Source organism: Trichechus manatus, unplaced genomic scaffold, assembly GCF_000243295.1.
Source record: "Trichechus manatus latirostris isolate Lorelei unplaced genomic scaffold, TriManLat1.0 scaffold00280, whole genome shotgun sequence".
Classification (NCBI taxonomy): domain Eukaryota; kingdom Metazoa; phylum Chordata; class Mammalia; order Sirenia; family Trichechidae; genus Trichechus; species Trichechus manatus.
Genome location: NW_004444216.1, coordinates 1,235,823 through 1,255,709, shown reverse-complemented (window position 1 = coordinate 1,255,709; position 19,887 = coordinate 1,235,823). Strand labels below are relative to the sequence as shown.

Below are 19,887 nucleotides of genomic sequence, written 5' to 3'. Positions count from 1 at the left end.
TGATAGGGAACCCAAGGTTGAGAAAGGACAGTGCTGACATGTAGTGGAATTGTTAACCATTGTCATAGGACAATATGTGTACTGTTTAATGAGAAACTATTCTGTTCTGTAAACCTTCACCTAAAGTAGAATTAAAAAAAATTTTTTTTTAATTTTTTTTTATTATTTGTTGGTGAAAATATACACAAAAAACATACACTCATTCAGCAATTTCTACATGTACAATTCAATGACATTGGTTACAATCTTCATATTATGTCACCATTCTCACCATCTCTACCCAGACATTTTCTTTTTTAATGTTATATTCCTTCCAGCCTGGATCTGTGGGGGATTTTAAAAATTTCTAGTGGGCATGTCATAGAGGGAAGGTTGCAAACTGGTGGCCTATGGGTTGTATTCGGTCCATAGGCATGTTTTGTTTGGCTAATACAGTCTATTTGAATTAATCAACAGCATTTAAAAACAGGGACATTTTAGAAAATCATCTAGTTTTTTATCTTCTCCTGAAATCATCAGAAGCTCTAGTTACAATGGAACCCTATCTCACGTGGTGACAAATGATTGGAGCTGAAAAGTTTCTGTCCTCTTTAGAGAGAAAAGGCAGTCTTTATTTTCCACAGTTCCCAACCAAGTTTGTCAGTTCCCACCTGCCTGGCCTTTGCAGGCACCCAAGTGTGCCACTCCTGCCTTATTCTGTTTCAATGACTTGTTGACAATAGGAGATGACAATGAACAATAACAAAAAAGTTTACTTCAGTTTGATCAACGTATACTGCAGCGAATTGCTGAAGAACAGAACTGATTTGAAATATAACATTTCACTCATCTACACAGCATTCAAAATATCCTGTGCAGAAAAATATCCTACGCAAGACTTGATGCCAATTAGAACCTTTACATCTTAGGTGACAGTCTATAGGCTAGAGTTTAACACATAAACAACAAATATTAGTCAATGACAATTGTCTTTCATAAGATGAGCTATTGAAACAGGATGCCAAAAAAAAGAAAATCAGTTAAATCAAGTTAATCCCATCACAAATCTTATTAGGTGTAAGAATGTGATGATTTGGAAATATGGCTGAAAGTGAAAGGATTTCTGAAAGATGACAGATGTACTCTCGTCATACATCCTTCTAGCTCCTTATTGCTCCTGTCAAAATACTGTCTATCTTAAAGATGCACTTCAGCTATCAATTCTCAGGAATCTGTTTCTGATTCCACCCAGGTAGTATGTACTCTAACTCCTCCACATTCCATGGGTACTGAGTGTGATATTCTTATGGCAGTTGACCTTCTTCTGTCTTACATTAGTCCTTTGTGCACTTATCAACCACCCTCATTCTTATGCAGAAGGAAAGTTCCTTAATGGCAGAGACTCTGCAGCCAGACCGCCTGGGTGTGAATCCCAGTCCCACCACTGGCAAGCTGTGAACAAGTTACTAAATGTCTCTATGCCTCAATTTCCTCACCTATAAAATGGAGATGATAATGGTACCAACTTCACAGGGTTGCTGTGAAGATTCAATGGAAGAATACATGTGTAATAGGATGTTAAAACGGAAGTCTTGACTGAGGCAACTGGCTAAAATAGCTACAGTGCTTGAAAAGGGTAACTAGAGCAAGATGTAACTGCAAAGTAGGTATCTGGAAACTAGTTCCTTAACTCTTAAGCTCCTCCCTACATGAGGATACAAAAGGATTCAAGAGCGCAAATAAAGAAAATTTCTAAAAAAAAAAAAAAAGACTATTAAATATATATAAGCAGAAGCAACAAAGTTCTGATTCTTCCCATGATGCTTACTTCAGTACAGTCTTCGAAATATAATATTCTTACTTTGCTGGACCCCCAGGTTTATGCTTTATTTGCTTTGAAGGTAAACCAGCACCACATTTAGTAAATGTTAAAGAGACTTTATCTTTACCCCATGAAGTAGAAGGGATTGCATGACTGAGTCACTGGTAGGCCATAGCCTTGGCTGGCTCAGGAAGGGAGAGGTCTTGCTGGACTTTGCATACAGAAGAGTTTATACCAAAAGGGAATACATATTGTGCAAAATGAAGCTCAAGTGTGTGAATGCAGCCCTGGTTACCACCCAGCCTTCACACAGCTTTCTGCCTGGTTTGTATGCAGGTTTCCAGGTCCCCAACCCTTCTAAATATTAGTTTTGAATTTCTGAGTCCTGTCTCCTCTCCAGTGGCATCAAGTATTTATGGTAAACCTCCTTAGATTACATGGATTTCCGGTTATCCTTATTGTGTTTATTTAGATTTATTCTGGCTTATTCCTTCATTTGAATGATTTAAGACATACTCATGATTCAAGTTACGGTTTTGACATTTAAGCCACAAAGTAGAAGCCTAAATCTCCCTGAAGCAAGCAAAGCTGGAAAACAATGAGTCTGGAAGAACAGAATATCGCACTTCAGAAAGACCATGTAGTGAAGAATGAGTCTACAATAAAGATCTCCCATAAACCTTTCCTTCCTGCTTTTCTACATTTTAAGTCCAGAGATGCTATACAAACAAAATGTGCTAGCCTCATTTAATTGCTGACGTCCTACAAAGTGAGAGGTGTGTAAGGTGACTTGGTCTCCAACCACAGGAGATCTCATAAGTTACATCAAACAAGTTTCTGCATCCATATATACAGAACAGTATTAACATGTCAGGGTGCATATTAAACATGACAACACGACTTTCGGCAAATAATGAACAGCAGGACTTCAGCTCAAACAAAGCCTATGGGAATACTCCCTAATTCATCCTATGAGGCAAACATAACCCTGATACTTAAACCAGATGAAGACACCACAAGAAAAGAAAACTACAGGCCAATATCTCTTACGAATATAGATGCAAAAATTCTCAGCAAAATACTAGCAAACAGAATCCAACAGCATGTCAAAAAGAGTCATACACCATGACTAAGTGGGATTTATTCCAGGAATACAGGGAAGGTTCAACATTAGAAAATCAATCAACATAATATACCACATCAATAGAACAAAGGAGAAGAAACACGATCATCTCTATGGATGTAGAAAAAGCATTCGATATTATTCAACACAATTTCTTGATGAAAACCCTAGAGAAGATTGGAATAGAAGGGAAATTCCTCAATATGATTTAGGGCATATATGACAAGCCAACAGCCAACATTATACTTAATGGAGAGAGACTGAGAGCTTTCCCCTTGGAATCAGGAACAAGATAAAGATGCCTGCTCTTACCACTTCTATTCAGTATTGTATGAGGAGTCCTAGCCAGAGCAAAAAGACAAGAAAAAGTATCCAGATTAGAAAAGAAGAAGTAAAATTATCTCTATTCATGGATGATATGTTCCTATATATATTAAATCCCAAAGAGTATACAAGAAAACTTGCAGCACTAATAGAGAAATTTAGCAAAGTTGCAGTGTACAAGGTCAACAACCAAAAATCAGCTGGGTTTCTCTACATCAGCAGTGAGAAATTTGAAAGGAAAATTAGGGAAATTATTCCATTTACAATAGCATCTAAGAGAATAAAATACCTAGGAATAAACCTAGCCAGGGATGTGAAGGACTTATTCAATGAAAACTATAAAACACTGCTGAAAGAGATTAATGAAGACTTAAATAAATGGAAAGATGTTACGTGTTCATGGATTGGAATACTTAATATTGTTAATATGTCGATATTACCCAAAGTGATCTAGATTCAATGCAATCCCAGTCAAAATTCCAACAGCCTTCTTTACAGAAACAGAAAAACCAACTCTCAACTTTATATGGAATGACAAGAGGCCTTGAATAGCTATAGCAATGTTGAAAGAGAAGAACAAAGCAGGACGATTCACACTTCCTGATTTTAAAACATACTGTACAGCTACAGTAATCAAAACAGCCTGGTATTGGTATAACAATAGACACATAGACCAATGGAAAAGAATTGAGTCCAGAAATAAACCCACACATCTATGGTCAACTGATTTTTGACAAGGGTGCTAAATCCATTCGATGGGTAAAGTGTTTTCAATAAATAGTGTTGAGAAAATTGTATTTCCACAAGCAGAAAAATGAAATAGGATCCATGCCTCACACCATACACAAAAACAAATTCAAAATGGATCGAGGACCTAAATGTGCAACCTAAAACCATAAAATTCTTAGATGAAAAAGGAGGGGCAACACTGTCAGGCCTAGCTTTTAACAGTGGATTATTTTTTAATATAATAACAAAAATACAAACAACAAAAGACAAAATAAATAAATGAGACCTCATAAAAATGAAAAACTTTTGTTCATCAGAAGACTTTACCAAAAAAGTGAAAAGACAAGCTACTGACTGGGAGAATATCTTTGGAAACCATATATTCGACAAGAATCTAATAACCAAGATATATATAAAACTCTGACAACTTAACAATGAAAAGACAACCCAATCATAAAATGGGCAAAGGACTTGAATATAGACGTTTCACCAAAGAGGACATTCAAATGGCCACTAAACACATGAAAAGATGCTCAGCATCATTAGCTATCAGAGAGATGCAAATCAAAACCACAATGAGATAGCATTTCATTCTCACTAGGATGGCTAAGATAAAAGAAAAGAAAAGAACGAATGTTGGCGAAGATGTGGGGAAATTGAAACCCTTTCCCATTGCTGGTGGGAATGCAAAATGGTACAGGCATTGTGGAATACAGTGTGGCAGTTCCTAAAAAAAACTAAAAATAGAACTACCATATGACCCAGCAATTCCTCTCCTAGGTATATACCCAAAAGACTTAAAAGCAGAGATTTGTACACCAGTGTTCATTGCAGCACTTTTCACAATAGCCAAAGGGTGGAAACAACCTAAATGCCTATCAGCAGATGAATGGATAAACAAAATGTGGTACATACATACAATGGAATACTACTCAGCCAGTAGGAGAAATGAAGTCTTGATACATGCTGCAATACGGATGGAGCTGGAAGACATTATGCTGAGTGAAATAAGTCAATCACAAAAGGACAAATATTGTATGACCTCACTTATATAAAAAGACAAGAAAAGGCAAATATATAGAGAACAAAGTTTATTAGTGTTTACCAGGGGCAGGAGGGAGGAGAAGAAGGGGGTTAACGGTAATGGAAATATTGCATTGATTAAGGATAGGGCTGCACAGCCGATTATTGTAATTGCTGTCAATAAGTTGTACACCTGTAAAAAGTTGAATTGGCAAAAGCTGTATGACAGATACATTTAAAACAACAACAATAACAACAAAAAAGCTGCTGAGGGTGCTTGTATACAACTGAAAACCTCATGGGATTTGGTTTCTTGATTTGGAGGTTTAAGATCATGGTTTCATGGGACATCCCATTTAATTGGCCTAATAAATGGAAATTCCAGAACATTTAATTGTGCTCATGAGGAACCTGTACATAGATCAAGAGGCAGTTGTTCAAACAGAACAAGGGGATACTGCATGGTTTAAAGTCAGGAGAGTTGTGCCTTAGGGTTATATTATTTCACCGTACCTATTCAATCTGTATGCTGAGCAAATAATCCAAGAAGTTGGATTATATGAAGAAGAATGAGTCATCAGAATTGGAGGAAAACTCATTAACAACTTGTGTTATGCTGATGACACAACCTTGCTTGCTGAAAGTGAAGAAGACTTGAAGCACTTACTGATGAAGATCAAAGACCATAGTCTTCAGTATGGATTACACCTCAACATAAAGAAAATGAAAATCCTCACAACTGGACCAATAAGCAACATCGTGATAAATGGAGAAAAGATTGAAGTTGTCAAGAATCTTACTCGGATCCACAATCAACACCATGGAAGCAGCAGTCAAATCAAAAGACACATTGCATTAGGCAAATCTGCTGCAGAAGACCTTTTTAAAGTGTTGAAAAGCAAAGTTGTCACCTTGAAGACTAAGGTGCCCCTGACCCAAGTCAAGATGTTTTCAGTCGTCTCATATGGGTGTGAACACTGGACGATGAATGAGGAAGACTGCAGAAGAATTGACGCCTTTGAATTGTGGTGTTGGTAAAGAATATTGAATATACTATGGACTACCAAAAGAACGAGCAAATCTGTCTTGTAAGAAGTACAACCAAAATGCTCCTTAGAAGCAAGGATGGCAAGACTACGTCTCACATACTTTGGACATGTTATCAGGAGGTATCAGTCCCTGGAGGACATCATGCTCGTTAAAGTAGAGGGTCAGTGAAGAAGAGGAAGACCCTCAATGAGATGGCTGCAACGGTGGGCTCAAGCATACCAACGATTTTGAGGATGGTGCAGGATCAGGCAGTATTCCATTCTGTTGTACGTATGGTCACTATGAGTAGGAACCAACCTGATGGCACCTAACAACAACAATAACATGTTTAGTGCTTCTGTTCTAACTCCTAGTTTGTTTTGTAGTGCCTGGAGTCTTAAAAGCTTGCCATCTAAGGCAGAACAATTGGTCTGTATTCACCTGGAGTAAAAGAGGAGAAAGGGAGTCAGAAATAGAAGAGGGATGTGGAATGTGTGGCTATTTGCCTCCATGAACAACTGCTTCCTTTGCCATGAGACCAGAACTGGATGGTGCCCGGCTACCGTTACTGAATGTTTTGATCAAAGATTCTATAGCAGAATCCTGATCAAAAGGGGGAAAAAACAAAACAGAATTTCAGATTCTCATAGACTCCAGACTTCCTGGAGACATGAAGTTGGATGAACCCCTGAAACTATTGCCCTGAGATAATCTTTAAACATTAAACCAAAAATATCCCCTGAAGTCTTCTTAAAAATGAGCAGTAGTTTAGCTTAACTAGTAAAAAATGTCTGCCTTGACCATTATGCTCTTTTAAGAGCTATATATATGGGATGAAAGTGACCACAGCAACTTGAAAGATTAGATAGGAACCTTAGGGAGCAGTGAATTTATGTTAATGGTCGAGGAACAATTCAGAAAAGGAGAGTAAGAATGGTTGCACAACTCAAAGAATGTAATCAGTGTCACTAAATGGTACATGCAAAAAATGTTGTTGTATGTTTTGCTGTGTATATTCTTAACAGCAACAATAAAATACATAAAATTTTAAAAAACAAAGCATGTGGGCATATCTTCTGCAAGGGGAAATACTTTTCACAGTTAAGTAACAACAGAAATAGAAAGAAATGAAAAATTGTCAGAATAAAACAAAACTGGGGTTTCCAGCTGTGAGCTGAAAAGAGATGGGAAGGCATCAAGATGAAAAGATTTGGAAAACACGGCAGTGGAGAAAGGTCTGTCTGTGGAAATCTATTCAAAGAAAAGCAGAGAAAATGATAGATGTACTTCTTGGCACAGGAGTCCAGTGCAAAGTTGTGGAGGAGTTTCAGAAGGAAAGAGCCTGAAATCTGCTTGCCACATTGTCAAGTTGTCCCAAGCTATAATTATTGCAGTGCAGATCTACTAAAATTGGACTAACATTAGGTAGTGCAGAAAGTACTAACGGAATTAAAACGCCTAGAAAGGCAGTTTTCCTTTTCTTTGTTTCTTATGTGTCTATTATTTTATTATTATTATTATTTTCATTTGCTAGTGTCAGATTTTTCCCTGGCTTAGTGGGATATCAGCCATCTGAATATGAATTGCTGTTATTTCATGTCAAAATACTGTTTTGTTCCTTGCCCCTACAGCCTATGAGATAAAAAGGAGTTGTGTAATTGTTTTGCTTTATTTTGTTTTTAGAAAGGGCAATTGGAAAGATAAGGACATGGGTCAGTTGTTCATAGGAGATAGTCTTTCTTGATGTGTTTTGCCACGAAGCTCTTCCTTCAGGTTAAAAGCAATGGAAACAGGGTGAAGAGTTCCTCTAAGAGCCCTGAGAAGAGAAAACTGAAGAGTGAGACTGGAGGGTCAGTTGAGGCTGAAGAGCCCACTGAGGCCAGAGGGAGGTGATTAGTGGGGTGAAACTAGCACTGGCTGAGAAGGCTCACTGGCCAGTGTGGCCAGGGGGTCAACAAGAGCACAAGGAAAATGTGGCTGGATGCATCCTGGAGCATGGGCCATTCACAGGGGGAAGGGAGGATCTCTCAGTGGACCTGCACCGTGATCAGTGAGATGAGTCAGGGAGCCACGCCATGCACCGAGGGGAGTCCCTCAGCAGACATGGAACATGACTAGTGACGCTACACACCGTATGGCTATCAGACCAAGTGGGATTACTCAGAGCCTTGCTACTCAAAACGTGATCTATGGACCAGCAGCATCAAACATCTCCTGTTGTTGTTGTTAGGTGCTCTCAAGTCAGTTCCGACTCATAGCAAGCCTATATACAACAGAAGGAAACCCTGCCCGGTCCTGCGCCATCCTCACAGTCCTTGCTATGTTTGAGCCCATTGTTGAAGCTGCTGTGTCAGTCCATCTTGTTGAAGGTCTTCCTCTTTTTCACTGACCCTCTACTTTACCAAACATGATATCCTTCTTCAGGGACTGGTACCTCCTGATAACATGTCCAAAGTACGTGAAACCAAGACTCACCATCTGTTATGGATTGAATCGTGCCCCACAAAAATATTTGTCAACTTGGCTAGGCCATGATTCCCAGTATTGTGTGACTGTCCACCATTTTGTCATCTGATGTGATTTTCCTATGTGTTGTAAATCCTACTTCTATGAGGTTAATGAGGTGGGATAGGCGGCAGATATGTTAATGAGGCAGGACTTAATCTATAAGATTAGGTTGTGTCTTAAATCAATCTCTTTTGAGATATAAAACAGAGAAGCAAGCAGAGAGACATGGGGACCTTATACCACCAAGAAAGCAATTCCAGGAGCAGAGTGCATCCTTTGGACCTGTGGTTCCTCTGCTGAGAAGCTCCTTGACCAGAGGAAGATTAATGACAAGGACCTTCCTCCAGAGCCAACAGAGAGACAAAGCCTTCCCCTGAAGTTGACGCCCTGAATTCGGACTTCTAGCCTACTAAACTGTGAGAGAATAAATTTCTCTTTCTTAAAGCCATCCACTTGTAGTATTTCTGTTATAGCAGCACTAGATAACCAAGACACCATCTGTGATGGTTAAGGTTTTGTGATCAACTTGGCTGGGCCGTGATTCTCAGTGGTTTGGCAGTCGTATGATGTTGTGATCACCTCCATGATGGGATCTGCTGTGAGTAGCTAATCAGTTGAAAGGGAGTTTCCTTGGGTGTGTGACCTGCATCAAATATATGTGGACATTCTGGCAAGGCTTGTGGGTTTTTTGCTCATGCTGGATCCTGCAGCTGGCTCCTGTTCGTCTGACCTCTGGTTATTGAGTTAGCAGCTTCACAGCCTGTGAGCAAAAGCCCTGCTCTCTGACCTGCCGATCTTGGGTTCACCAGCCCCTGCAGCTACGGCAGCTACATGAATCAGGAGAAGCCTCTACCCTGACCCATGGACTTGGGACATTCCAGCCTCTACAACTGCATGAGCCATTTCCTTGATATAAATCTCTATATATATATATTTATACACTTTATTGGTTTTGCTTCTCTAGAGAAACCAGCCTAAGACACACTCCTTGCTTCTAAGGAGCACTCTGGCTGTACTTCTTCCAAGATAAATTTATTCATCTTCTAGCGGTCCATGGTATATTCAATATTCTTCACCAACACCATAATTCAAAGGCATCAATTCTTCTTCCATCTTCCTAATTAGTTGTCCAGTTTTCACATGCATATGAGACGACTGAGAGTACCATGGCTTGGGTCAGGCACACCTTAGTCCTCAAAGTGACATCTTTGCTTTTTAACACTTTAAAGAGGTCTTTGGCAGCAGATTTGCCCAACGGAGTATGTTGTTTGATTTCTTGACTATTGCTTGCATAGGTGTTGATTGTGGATCCAAGTATAATGAAATCCTTGACAATTTCAGTATTTTCTCCGTTTACCATGATGTTGCTTATTAGGCCCGTTGTAAGGATTTTTGTTTTCTTTATGTTGAGGTATAATCCATACCGAAGGCTGTGGTCTTTGATCTTCATCAATAAGTGCTTCAAGTCCTCTTCACTTTCAGCAAGCAAGGTTGTGTCATCTGCATATCAAGAGTTGTAAACATCTCCTAGGAGCTTGTTCAAATTCAGAATCTCAGGGCTCACCCCAGACCTACCCAATCAGACTCTAGGGGTGGGTCCAGAACCCTGTATTTTAACAATCTCACCAGGTGATTCTTAACACACCCTAAAGTTTGAGGACTACAGACTTAGAGAATCAGAAATTATGAGGCATGTTCTGGAGAGCTTAGGTGAACATGAGAATGTGCAGCTCAGGAGGCCAATATGAGGTGCTTCCCATGCAAGGAGGAAGCGTGGATTATCTAGTCCCTGCAGTTAGAGTGGCAAAGGGGGAAACAAACTAATGGAAAGTGTCAAGTGTACAATGCATACTCAAGGGGGAAAAAGCTGGATTTTCCTGAATAGGGGTATACAGAGCTAGCTCTGTATCAGCAGTGTGATATAATGCACAGAGGTGCAAAATAAAGAGACAGCCAAAGGCTAGCAAGCAGCAGCAGCAGCAGGAGAGCAAGAAGCAGTGAAAGTGCAGTGGTTAGCCCCTTCCCAGTGAGTCCAGCAGTCCTTGATGGATGGAGCAAATATAACTAATATAGAAGAGCTAATGGACAAGCAAGGAGCCCTGGTGGCACAGTGGTTAAAAGCACTCAGCTGATAACCGAAAGGTCAGTGGTTCAAACCCACCAGCTGCTCCGCAGGAGAAAGAGGTGACAGTCTGCTTCCATAAAGATTTACAGCCTTGGAAACCCTATGGGCAGTTCTACTCTGTCCTACAGGGTCACTGTGAGTTGGAATCAACTCGACAGCAGTGGGAATGGACAAGCATCTCTAATGCCTACCCCACTGCACCATGCAGAGCTCAATTAAAGTTTACTTGATAGCTGTGTCAACCTTTTTTAGAAACAAGGCAAAGATAAATCATATAATACAATTATCTAATCATATTTGTTGTTGTTGTCATCTTGTGCCATCAAGTCGATTCTGACTCATGGCAACCCCATGTGTTACAGAGTAGAACTGCTCCATAGGATTGTCTTCGCTGTAATCTTTATGGAAGCAGATCGCCAGGCTATTTCTTCTGCAGTGTCACTGAGTGGGTTTGAACCACCAACCTTTTGGTTACCAGCTGAGTGCAAACTGCACTACGCAGGGACCTAATGATACATGCATCATATAATAATTTTGTCATAATGTGTAATAAATTACATTGAAGTGTCAATTAACTATGCTGCTTACTTAGAAATACATATATAAGATTTGATAGAAAGAACTAAAATTTTATATATTTATTTCTAAATGAGTAAAGAACTTCCATCTTTATTCATATGTCACCTTCTCAGTGAGGCTTACTCTAACCAACTCTAACACCACCACCTCTTCTGCCCGGTGACTGCTGCCCACCTCCCCACCTTGCTCTATTTTTTCCATAGTACATGTCTTCTAACACTATATAATTTACACATTTATTACATTTATTATGTCTGACCACTAGAATGGAAGCTCTGTTAGAGCAGGGATTTTTGTCTATTGCTCACTTATAGATTCTTAGAACCTGGAAGAGTCTCTTGGGCTCAATGAATATTTGTTGAATAAATGTATTCAGAAGGAGCATACGTCTTATCACAGCAATAGTACAGAAAAGCAGATGTTTTACTGTGCTTTTCCTTTTAATGAATAATATTATACTCCTCACACAGAAGATAACTTGAGAGTACTTGTATATCTTTGCAGTTTGCCATAGTAAGAGAAGAACAGGCATTTTCCAGTGTGAAATTTCATTTTTACTATTTTGTACGGAGCCCAATTGCAGCTGTGGCTCTCTCAGTTGTACCCATTATTTTATGGTTTACTTTCATCTGTTAGAATCAGAACTATACGTTATAGTTGATAATTAACCAGTCAAGAAGTTCATAAGCCATTTTTGTTCTCTATAACTAGCTATAAATTCTCCCTCTAAGGTATGTAGGAAATCAAAAGGTTGAAGGATTTTATTTGGGCTAACCTAGCTAAATGCAACTTTTCATGGGGCAGTGGAAAAATATAAACATTCGTTTTAATTGGCTCTTGCACAAAGCACTTGCCAAATCTTTGAAGAGCTCCATAGTGAGTTGAGCCTTTTGAAGAATAGATTGGAACATCTTTAGAAAGAAACTCATAAATTCAGATTGGCATGACAGTAAGGAAAATTGTAGAGTATCAGACGTGTTGCCAACAGTGGACCATAGCAAATGGGTGCAGTGGGTGGCAGAGAAAGAACCATGCCATGCAGCCAACCTAAGACAGGATATCTGAGGTATTTCCTAAGATAGCAATAATAAGTCTTTCAGCAGAGCGCAATTATTCAACATGGGAGCAAACCTGTTCCCCACCCCACCCCACCTCCCAACAGGGGGAAAGCAGATGTAATGTGAGGAATTATCATTCTTGTATAGATGAGGACAGCAGTAAAGTGGTCCAAGTGGTCTAAGACTGTGAAGTCATCAGGAAAAAGGAGACCTCTTCTGACTCTAACTTTGCACATACCTGAGAAGTACTGGGAATTGGGATCTGAGCAGTGTGGCCAAGTACGCAGGAAGCATTTTTCAGCCAAGCCTGAAGACATGCAAGCCTATAGGTCTTGATGGAGCTAACCTGCAAATTAACCTGCAAATTAACTGGAATCCACAGATCTGGGATGTGAAAGAAATTACTGTACCTGAAAGAATTCAGCCAATGGGCAAGGGATCATTTTATGAAGATTTAAAATAAAACCTAAGATATGGTTCCTGTAATATTATAAGGTTAATGGTAACCACTGCTCTCAAATACTGTGTGCCTAAGCTACTTGGCAAAACCCAAAGGGGACCTGTTATCCATGAGTTGGAAAAACTGTTTGTAGATTAAACAGCAAAAGTATTTAGTAGTATTGTCTATCCTCTGAGATAGAAAAATACCTTGCTAATGGACACTAAATTGAATGTTTTCACCTGGAAGTAGAAAGCCTCATGTTTTGTCTTTGATCACAGTCTGAGGTTCAGAGAATTATAACAATGCCCATATTTCCCAGATGTAGTATCTCTTCATTTCCTGGTATGGTATCCATTGTAGCCAGCTAAACAGCAGAAGCATTTTTAAGGGACAGGCCAAGCTGAAAAGTTCCTTTGTAGAGGACAGTGCTCTGAGGGTGCCAAAGGAATGGAGCAAAAATCTGGAGGTTTGACTGAGATTTTTTAAATAAGCCAACTATGAGTTTTGTTTTGTTTTCTTTGTTTTGTCTTTACCTCCAACCTTTCAAAGCAAAGACTTTGAATCCTTATCAGTGTTCAATAATAAGAGGCAGCTATTTTCCCCTTGAATATTTGAGCACTTAGTGTATGCTGTGAATAGAGTTAAATGCTTCACATGCCTTAGTTCATATTTTTCCAACAACTCTATGAAGTAGGTCCTATTATTATGTCCCTACTCTGCAGGTGAAGAAACTGAGGCTCACAAAGGTCAAGAAGCCTTGCCCAAAGCCACACAATTAAGAGGTGGAGCTGTCATTCTATCCCAAATTTGTTTCAATTCAGAGCCCACATGTGTCCAGTTAGCAGTAAATTATATGTTGGGTTAAAAATTTTCCTTAAAGGTGATAACTTATGAGCCAGGAAGCAAGTGCCACCCAAACTTTATGGCAATCAGCATCAAATTCAAAACATTTAATTCTCTAGAAGGATTTTTGAGAGTTGGAAGAGTTGGAAAGGCATCCTGTCTCATCCAACTTCTCATTTTTCATTTATCAAATACATGCTCGATTTTGGGGCAACGAGTAGAATGTGAGAATAAATCTCCCACCAAGTTATATATAGAGAAAAAAGGGGTTGAAGAAGGTTTGAAATGTGAATGTTCTTTCCTTCTCGCTGTTTCTCTAGATTTTGATTGGAGCCGTCATCGCTATGGGCTCTGCAGACAGAGATGGTCGCCTACATCCAGGAGATGAGCTCGTTTACGTGGACGGGATTCCAGTGGCTGGCAAGACCCACCGCTATGTCATCGATCTCATGCACCATGCAGCCCGGAACGGACAGGTCAACCTCACTGTGAGAAGAAAGGTGCTATGTGGAGGTAGGTACTGGAGCCAGCAGCAAGGCTTGGGGTTAGGAGGTGAGATGCTTGAGATGCTAAGGATACTTGAAACAAAATTTAAAATCAATTGTTTATATTATTTTGCCAAATTTAAAAAAGACAAATCTAGACTTAGATAGGGAGAGGCTATACTCAGAAGAAAAAAAAAAAAAGAAAGAAGGGTCTATTGCAGTAGGGAGAATGCTCTGGAAATAAATCAGCAAGCATCTCAAGAGTTAGGAAAAAAGGGGTTTTCCTTTACAGAGACAAGAGTAAACAGACTAGGAATAAAACAGGTGTGAAGAAGTGAGAAGAGAGGGTGACATTGTCAGATAGTGTTCTCTGGGGGAGGCCCTGAAGGAGGGATAGTATGTTGGCTCAAGCTGAGGGTGGGTCAAAGTTCAGGGACTCGGAGGAAGGAGAGAAGTTGAACCGAAGAGTAGCTAACAAACATTTTATTTCTGATTGATCAGTGGGAACAAGCAGTTCAGTTAATTATGAGGTAGAGAACAAGAATTTGGAGGGGCTGTGTCTGGTCTTGTCATAGGGACCTCTGCAGTCTCATCTAAGTCATATGGGGAGCATGGTTATTTGCAGAGGGCCATTTTCCAGAACACAAAGAGTAGGGGCATTTCTTTAACCACCGCTGTTTTCCAGGATCACAAGATTTAGGTAAAATTCAGCATTCTCAATATGAGGGAAAAAAGCAACCTAGACATGCAAAATGTAACTATGATTTTGATAGTGCAGATTTTCACCCACTAGTACAAAAACCCAAGCAGTGTGTGAGGCCTACATTTTAAAAGTAGTCATTAAAAGTTTCTAGCAGGAACCCAAGGTTGAAAAGGGACAGTGTTGACATGTCGTGGGGTTGTTAACCATTGTCGTAAAACAATATGTGTACTAACTGTTTAATGAGAAACTATTTGTTTTGTAAACCTTCATCTAAAGTACAATAAAAAACATTGTTGGTGTATCTTGTAAATTCAGAAAAAAAAAAAAAAGTTTCTAGCAAAGCCTGAGGCTGATTTCAGATATGTGTGCTCTTTGCTCTTTGGTAGATGTGAGTTATAAGAACATTATAGTAGTGAGAAATACTGTCTTTTGAAAATGTTCCTCATTGTGTTTACAAACTAAGCACCACAGTATTTTGAGACCATAGTAAGGTACCCAGGATGGAAAATTAGTTTTTATTACAGAGCCAGATAAAAGGTAACAGTAAAACTGGTACCCTGATATAGAAAAATGCAGCTGTACTTTACTCTGAGAAAATACAATTCATAGAACTCCAAATTTATAAAACATAAATTAGAATTATTCCCTTTACAATGATTTTCTTTGCTTCATATAAGAATCCACCAAAGACATACTTCTAAAAGTCAGCCCTTGTATTCGTAATTCATTCATCCCTCTTCACCATCTCAACCACCCCTCTGCCAAAAAAAATTTATATGTTTAAGGAACATCTCTGTTACAAGCATAACACTATTTTTTATGATCAGAGGATTCAGTAATGTTGGAATTACAGTCTTTCTTCAGAACTGTCCATGTTTTGCCCTACAAATTACAAAGAGCTGCAGGGTTAAGGATGGCCTGCTCTCTCCTTTTGTCCCAGTGTCCTGCTGTTCTCTCTGCTTAGCCCCATGACACCCCTCATACAGAATCATTAATGCTAGAACTAGGGACCTTAGCAACATGAGCTCCCACATGTTACAGATGAGGAAACTGAGGCCCAGAGATTCAGTAGCTTGCCCAAAACCAAAAAAATCAAACCGGTGGCTGTCAAATCGATTCAGACTCACAGCGATCCTATAGGACAGAGTTGAACTGCCCCATAGGGTTTCCAAGGTTGTAATTCTTTATGGAAGCAGACATCCACATCTTTCTCCCACAGAATGGCTGGTAGGTTAGAACCACCGATCTTTTAGTTAGCAGCCAAGCGCTATCAGTAGTACATGATAAATCCGTGGCATTGCAGACACAGGGTTATAATCCCCCCAGTCAGTACTTATTCTTTATGCCATTTTCAGTGCCCCTCCCCACCCTGGGTAGCCTGAAGACTTTGCCCTTGGCTATTAATTGAAAGGTTGGCTCTTCAAATCCACCCAGCAACACAACAGAAAGCAGACCTGGTAATCTTCCCGTAAGATTACAGCCATTGAAAACTCTATGGAGTGCATTTCTACTCTGGCACACGTGGGGTTGCCATGAGTCAGAATTGTCTCAATGGCAACGGGTTCGGTTATTTTTTTGGCCCCACTCTACCACCACAACCACCCCTAGTGAATTCAAATTCACTAGACCAACCTTTAGCCAATGTCATTCCCTGACATAAGGAGTCCTCCACATGTCCTATGATAACATTTGGATCAAAAAAAGGTCACCGGCTCATCACTGGTGTGAATGACCAGAGAAGATGAGGCTTATTGGTCAAACTAAAAACTCTTTTCTTTTCCTCTAGAAACTAAACTTTAAGCAAGGGCAGTCATTAAGAGGGGAAGTCAGGAGACTCATCAGCCTTCACCAATAGAGACTATATATCTCGTATAGTATGGAGGTTTTGCTAAGAGGTGCCATTCATCTTTCAGAAATTCATGGCATACCACTTGACCCAAAGAAGTAAAACACCTTGAATTATGTCTTACCCTTGGGTGAGATGCCAGGAGAAGACAGTGCTTGCTTGGTTAACGTTTGACTGTCTCTCTGCATAGTGATTTTTAATAGAAAGTTTGTTGTGCTATATGTTCTGTAACCCAAAGATAAATTTAAAAGGTGCCTGATTTACAAGGAAATATATTGCATAGTGCAAAACCAATGCATCGACATAATTTCATGCTCCCCTTGCCACCAGCTGATTATTGCAAGTTAAATTTTGTTCTAATCAACCCGAGCTGTTAGAGTGTAGGCCAAATGCTACAAAAAAAAAGTATTCTTACAATTTGTGAAGGATGACTTCGTGAAGATGCTCTTTGCTGCAGTTCTCACCAACTTAACTCAGTTAGGCTTTCAAGTGCATTCTGAGTGCATTTTATTTTTGAAACCATTCTGCTGCAGACTGCTCAGTCACACCAGGAGAGTTTCCAAGTTACTTCTGCCCACTCTTCCTTGAAAGCTTCATCAGTACTGAAAATGATTAAGTTTAGCAAAGTACTTTGATACCAAATTAAATGCAAAAAAACTGGATGGAAAAAATTTTAAAAAATGAGAAGACAAACTTTCTTCATAACTGCCACTTCCCCCTAGAGTGAGAAAGGACAACTGTAAATGGTTATGGCAGTGGAGATACCTTTTCAGGGATGTTGTTATCATTATTATTATTCTTTCCTAAGCAAAGGTGGAGTCCCCAGGTGGTGCAAGAGGTTAACATGCTCAGCTGCTAAGAGAAAGGTTGGTGGTTCAGGTACACCCAGAGGTGCCTCAGAAAAAATCCCTGGTGATCTACTTCCGAAAAAACAGTTATTGAAAGCCCTATGGAGCACAGTTCTACTCTGACCACTTGTGGTTGCAATGAGTCAGAATCAACCCCAGGGCACCTGTTCGGTTAAGCAAAGGCAGTGGAAGGTGCAAACCTAGCTTATAATAGGATAGTTCAAGGCTGAAGGGAGGTGAGCAGTCAGCATGCGAAGGGACAGAAGATCAGCAGAAACAGGGGCAATGTTGCCACCTTCTTGTACCAAGGAGCAAGAGTGGAGAAGAAGAGAGGTCATAGAGATTGCACCCTTCAACCTTATCCTTGCCTCAGCTTGTACAAATGCCCCGCCCAACCTAAGAAGACAGAGGGTCCCCAAAGAACAGTCATTTAAAAAAGCAAGCCAGAAGAAATGTCAGCCCTCACCAATAGAGACTGCTAGTTATCTTGATGATCAGATAGTATATTTCTTGATCTTCAAAAAAAAAGAGTACACCCATTATTAAAGATACAGATTATTTACATTGGGCAAAAATTAACATAACAACATAAACTGCCCCAAATATAAACTATATATATATACTAAAGATAGAAACCACCATGTGTTTGTCAGTTTGTCATACTGTGGTAGCTTGCATGTTGCTGTGATACTGGAAGCTTGCCACTGGTATTTCAAATAGCAGCAGGGTCACCCATGGTGGACAGGTTTCAGCAGAGCTTTCAGACTAAGACAGACTAGGAAGAAGGACCTGGCAGTCTACTTCTGAAAAAATTGGCCAGTGAAAACCTTATGAATAGCAGAGGAACATTGTCTGATATAGTGCCAGAAGATGAGCCCCTCAGGTTGGAAGGCACTCAAAATATGACTTGGGAAAACCTGCCTCCTCAAAGTAGAGTCAACCTTAATGACATGGATGGTGTAAAGCTTTCAGGACCTTCATTTGCTAATGTGGCATGGCTCAAGATGAGAAGAAACAGCTGCAAACATCCATTAATAATCAGAACATGTAATGTACGAAGTATGAATCCAGGAAAACTGTAAGTCGTCAAAAATGAAATGGAATGCATAAACATCGATATCCTAGGCATTAGTGAGCTGAAATGGACTGATATTGGCCGTTTTCAGTCAGACAATCATACAGTCTACTATGCCGGGAATGACAAATTGAAGAGGAATGGCGTCACGTTCATTTCAAAAAGGACGTTCAAGATCTATCCTAAAGTACAATGCTGTCAGTGATAGGATAATATCTACACGCCTACAAGGAAGACCAATCAATATGACTATTATTCAAATTTATGCACCAACCACTAAGGCCAAAGATGAAGAAGTTGAAGATTTTTACCAACTTCTGCAGTCTGAAATTGATCAAATGTGCCATCAAGATGCACTGATAATTACTGGCAATTGGAATGTGAAAGTTGGAAACAAAGAAGAAGAACTGGTAACTGGAAAATATGGCCTTGGTGATAGAAATGACTCTGGAAATTGCATGATAGAATTTTGCAAGACCAACGACTTCTTCATTGCTTTTTTCAACAACGTAAACAGCAACTATACATATGGACTTCGCCAGATGGAATACACAGGAATCAAATCAACTACATCTGTGGAAAAAGATGATGGAAAAACTTAATATCATCAGTCAGAACAAGGCCAGGGGCCGACTTCGGAATAGACCATCAATTGTTCCTATGCAAGTTCAAGTTGAAGTCAAAGAAAATTAGAACAAGTACACAAGAGCCAAAGTATGACCTTAAGTATATCCCACCTGAATTTAGAGACCATCTCGAGAATAGATTTGATGCACTGAACACTAATGACTGAAGACCAGACGAGTTGTGGAAGGACATCATACATGAAGAAAAGCAAGAGGTCATTAAAAAGACAGGAAAAAAAGAAAAGACCAAAAATGGATGTCAGAAGAGACTCTGAAAGTTGCTCTTGAATGTAGAGTAGTAAAGCAAAAGGAAGAACGATGAAGTAAAAGAACTGGACAGATTTCAAAGGGCAGCTTGAAAAGACAAAGTAAAATATTATAATGAAATGTGCAAACACCTGGAGATAGAAAACCAAAAGGGAAGAATACGCTTGGCATTTCTCAAGCTGAACCCAAAACCAAAACCAAACCCAGTGCCACTGAGTTGATTTGACTTTCTCAAGCTGAAGGAAACGAAAAAAAATTCAAGCCTCAAGTTGCAATATTGAAGGATTCTACTGTGAAAATATTAAACGACTCAGGAAGCATCAAAAGAAGATGGAAGGAATACACAGAGTCACTGTACCAAAAAGGATTGGTTGACGTTTAACCATTTCAGGAGGTAGCATAAGATCAGGAACCGTTGGTACTGAAGGAAGAGGTCCAAGCTGCATTGAAGGC

General features: G+C 39.6%; 1 protein-coding gene across 1 annotated transcript in view; it reads left to right on the top strand.

Moving 5' to 3' along the window:
• Window positions 1-19,887, top strand: part of MAGI2 (membrane associated guanylate kinase, WW and PDZ domain containing 2) — a 650,884-nt gene that overhangs the window by 480,221 nt on the left and 150,776 nt on the right. The window contains exon 14 of the mRNA XM_004390069.1: window positions 13,905-14,097. Coding sequence (XP_004390126.1) covers window positions 13,905-14,097 — 193 coding nt within the window. The remainder of the gene's footprint in view (window positions 1-13,904; window positions 14,098-19,887) is intronic.